Source organism: Oreochromis aureus, linkage group 3, assembly GCF_013358895.1.
Source record: "Oreochromis aureus strain Israel breed Guangdong linkage group 3, ZZ_aureus, whole genome shotgun sequence".
NCBI lineage: Eukaryota > Metazoa > Chordata > Actinopteri > Cichliformes > Cichlidae > Oreochromis > Oreochromis aureus.
This window is the reverse complement of record NC_052944.1, coordinates 92,176,677-92,180,567: the sequence shown is the minus strand read 5'-3', so window position 1 is coordinate 92,180,567 and position 3,891 is coordinate 92,176,677. Positions and strand designations below refer to the sequence as shown.

The window sequence follows — 3,891 nt, the reverse complement described above, 5'->3', positions numbered from 1 at the left end:
GTGCAGTACAGAAATAAGTTTACTGTAAGAAGGCCATCAGATGATTATTAAAAAATGTTACTACAGCTCATGTTATGATTTGTTGTCCTCTCAGTCCCCTGGGTGGGGGTGGATTCAGGGGTGGAGTCTGTCCAGCTGATCTGCAGAACCACAGTTTGTCTGCCTAAAGACGCTAAAGTGGAGTGGAAGGACAAAAACAACAGGAAGGTCCACGTGTATGAGAACGGCTCTGACCAGCCTGAAGAACAGGACAAGAATTACAACAGTCTAACAAAGATGAAGAGAAACTTACTGGAACCTGGAGACCTCAGTCTAACCCTGAAATACCTCACAGATGGAGACAACTCCACCTACACCTGCACCGTCTACAGCAGGGAGGGAAACATCCTGATGACGAAACAAGTGGAGTTGAAAGTCAGAGGTCAGTGCTGTAGATACAGGTCAAAGGTCAGAGGTCAGACTCATGATGGTGGTTCAGTCTCAGTGGGCTCCATCCAATAATGTTACAGTGTTAGCATGTCTGATGTTTGTGGCTGTTTTGGTTTTTATTTGATTTCCACCCAAAACATTTGGGTTTGGGTGGAAAAGTGTTCCAGCTCTAATGTACAGCTGTCATATTAGAAATAGAAGCAGCTCTGATTTTAGTGCTCAAATAAATCTATGAAGTGATGAATTCACACATGAACAGTTTTCTGCAGCGTTCCTCTCGGCCTTATTTGCAGCTCCACTCTTGTTTTTGCTCTAATAATTATTTCTCTCCATGAGCCGTTTCTCTGCCTGAAGGAGGCGCCACTCCATCGCTTCATTTAGTGCAGAACAAGAGTCACATGATGCTGCTCTGTCAACACCAATCACACTTTGTACAGCTCATGTTGTGTTTGTTGTCTTCTCAGTCTGTCAGGTGGAGGTGGAGGAGGGGGCGGAGTCTGTCCAGCTGCCCTTCAAAACCACACAAAACCTGCCTGAAGATGCTGAAGTGGAGTGGAGACTCGTGCAGTCAGCGCATCAACAAAGTGCGTGTAGGCTAGCCGCTGCCTTCTGCTCCAGACGGTATGTTCTGTCCAACAGAGTCGTGCTTTGTCCTCGCCTGAACGGCCACAGTGCTGTTATGCCATACTACAGCTCCAACTCAAAGGATGAGCTGCACGTTAGATACCTGGACGGAGAAGACAGCGGTATTGTCGTCGTTGGAATAAATCGACCAAAAGCCAAAAATGCCATAAACAAAAATCTTGTGAAAATGATGTTTGAAGCTGTGGAGGACATCAAGAAGAATAAAAAAGTGCGCAGTGTAATTTTATGTAGTTTAGTTCCTGGTATATTTTGTGCAGGTGCAGATCTGAAGGAGAGGGCCAAGATGCACCAGAGCGAAGTGGGACCATTTGTATCCAAAGCAAGAGCCCTCATTACAGAGCTAGGAAACCTGCCAGTACCAACAATTGCTGCAATTGATGGTGCTGCCTTAGGAGGAGGTTTGGAAATGGCCCTTGCTTGTGACATCAGAATTTCCTCCAATACTGCCAAAATGGGACTAGTTGAGACTAAACTTGCAATTATTCCTGGAGCAGGTGGTACACAACGTCTCCCTAGGGTGATTGGCGTCTCTCTAGCCAAGGAGCTCATCTTTGCTGCACGAGTGGTTGATGGAACACAGGCGCAACAAATGGGTCTTGTCAGTCATTCTGTGGAGCAGAATAACAGTGGAGATGCTGCCTACTTGAGGGCTCTGGAGCTTGCACGGGAGATTAACCCCCAGGGCCCAATTGCAATAAGGATGGCAAAGTTGGCAATTAACCAGGGGATAGAGGTGGATTTATCTACAGGTCTGGCAATAGAAGAGGCTTGTTATTCCCAGGTGATACCAACCAAAGACCGTTTGGAAGGCTTGTCTGCTTTCAAGGAGAAGAGGCAGCCTCAGTACAAAGGGGAATGAAGTCATCGTTCCAGAATCGATCAGTTCTGCCTTCAGCTCTGCTACTGTTCCTCTGCTTCCAACATAAATTATGGGTCAGACTAAACTCGTCAACACATTAGCCCTTACATCATAGTTGACAGCTGGACCTTAGGGGTCATTGTGGGCTGGTGTTTCAGGCTAAAGCACTTTCTGACTTTGATAATTCTATTCACTTTTATTTATAGAGTGACAATTTATGACAGCAGTCACCACAAGGTGCTTTAAATTGTAAAGTAAAGAATTTACAACTAATCACATTAAGATTTGGAGAAACAAAGCAAACTAACCCAGCTAAGTTAAATGTGTCCTGCTGTGTTCATGTCTGCATAAAACAGTTTTTGATTCCCTTTACCAAAGTGAAGTGAATGGAGATGGTTTGATTTCTTACTTTTGGGGCCTCAATGTGCTAGTAACAAAAAAATCCTTCAGATTAACTGGTTAAAAATCATTAATTGTTATTTTCCTAAAAGTCAGTTTTTGGTGCCAAATTAATCTGAATAAAAACTTATCTCAACTCTATAATTTACCAAAAAAAGATCTGAGCGACTTGATTACTGGTCAGAGCTTGACACTTTTCCCCATAGCAAATAGCAAACATAAGCTAAACTATTTTCTTTACATGTCATCTTTACTTGCTGCCCAAGTTTGTTACTTACAACATCATATTAAAGTGTTTTTTTGTTTTGTTTTGTTTTTTTAAATATAAACATTCTTGAAAAATATGAGGGGTGCTTAAAGCTTACATCGCCTGAAACGATCTGAAATCGGCTCGTCTTCCTTTACAGCAACTTTGTTCCGATTGGCCCTTGAATCCCTTGAACAGCACAACAGTGTGTTGTACTTCTTTGTTGACAGCCAGAGCCACACCTGAGATAACGATATTAAGGATATCAGTTCTGACATCATACAAGGTTAAGAGGGGATGTGAGGAATGACGGCCCAAAGTGCAGGACTTTATGATGAAGGCAGTGCGTTTATTTACAGTGGTGTAATGATCCAAACAAGAATAAATCCCCAGTATGATCCCAACTCCAGTTCCGTGTCTTCTTCTCAGTGCCCGTGCTCCGTGTCGCCGCTCCCGTGAAACTTGTGCTCGCTGCTCTCCCGTTCCCGCACTCCTGCTGGAAATCCACAAAGGCAGCCGTTAACCCACAACTCAAAAAACATCTCCGCCAACACAACAAAAAACCCCAGTTCAATAGTCCAACCGCTGCCCTAGTGGCAGCAACACAGTTCTGGCGGCCGACCCCGGTGGATGGCAAAACAGGCGAGACCCGTGCTGGGTTAGGCAGTGGCGGCCAAACAGTTCAGGTGGCCTACCTCTAACCCCTTGGTGGAAGCGCTGCAGCACCTCCTGCTGTCAGACCTGCAGGGTTTAGGCCTGTGGTGTTCTCCTCTGTCTTATACTGAACACAAACTACATTTTTTGGACTGGCACAAATAATTTGTGTGCCTTCTTATTTGATGCAGCACACCTGATTGTTCTGTAAATAGTTTTAAATTGTTATATAAAAAACGCCTGAGGCCTTGGCTGCATTTTTAGGTAAATAGTACCATATAACTTTGTTGTTTGCAAAACTTGTGCATAATTTTTAGAAATGTACAATTTCTATTTGCATTTCAAGTTATGGAAATGATTCGTTAAACATGTTTGTGGGTTTTACAATAAAAAATATAACTTTTTTCTACTCGGATTTTGAATTTTTTGTCTGATCCACCAATTTAGATCAATTGTGCTAATATAGTATAGCAAAATGAAAAAATAACTCAAATTTCAGATATTTGAGGTTGTGCTGAAAATAATGATACCAAACAAGGCAAGAAAAACATATTTTAAAGGTGAAATATAGAAGTAAAATCAAAAGTAGTCAAAAACGGGCAATTATACCCGGGACCCCAGAGGGTTAAAGATAAGATACGATGACCTTTATTAGACC

At 42.8% G+C, this 3,891-nt stretch overlaps 1 protein-coding gene across 1 annotated transcript; it reads left to right on the top strand.

Moving 5' to 3' along the window:
- Positions 1 to 376: 376 nt before the first annotated feature.
- On the top strand, positions 377 to 3,318 carry LOC120437804 (methylglutaconyl-CoA hydratase, mitochondrial-like). The gene is made up of 2 exons (XM_039608368.1): positions 377 to 421; positions 894 to 3,318. The coding sequence occupies exons 1-2, from the start codon at positions 391 to 393 to the stop codon at positions 1,931 to 1,933; spliced, it is 1,071 nt and encodes a 356-aa protein (XP_039464302.1). The 5' UTR covers positions 377 to 390; the 3' UTR covers positions 1,934 to 3,318.
- The last annotated feature ends 573 nt before the right edge of the window (positions 3,319 to 3,891 follow it).

Coding starts and splice junctions, on each gene's coding strand:
- LOC120437804 (XM_039608368.1), top strand. CDS start 391: ATGACGAAACAAGTGGAGTTGAAAGTCAGAG. Junction 422..893: donor AGTGGAGTTGAAAGTCAGAG/GTCAGTGCTGTA, acceptor TTGTCTTCTCAG/TCTGTCAGGTGGAGGTGGAG.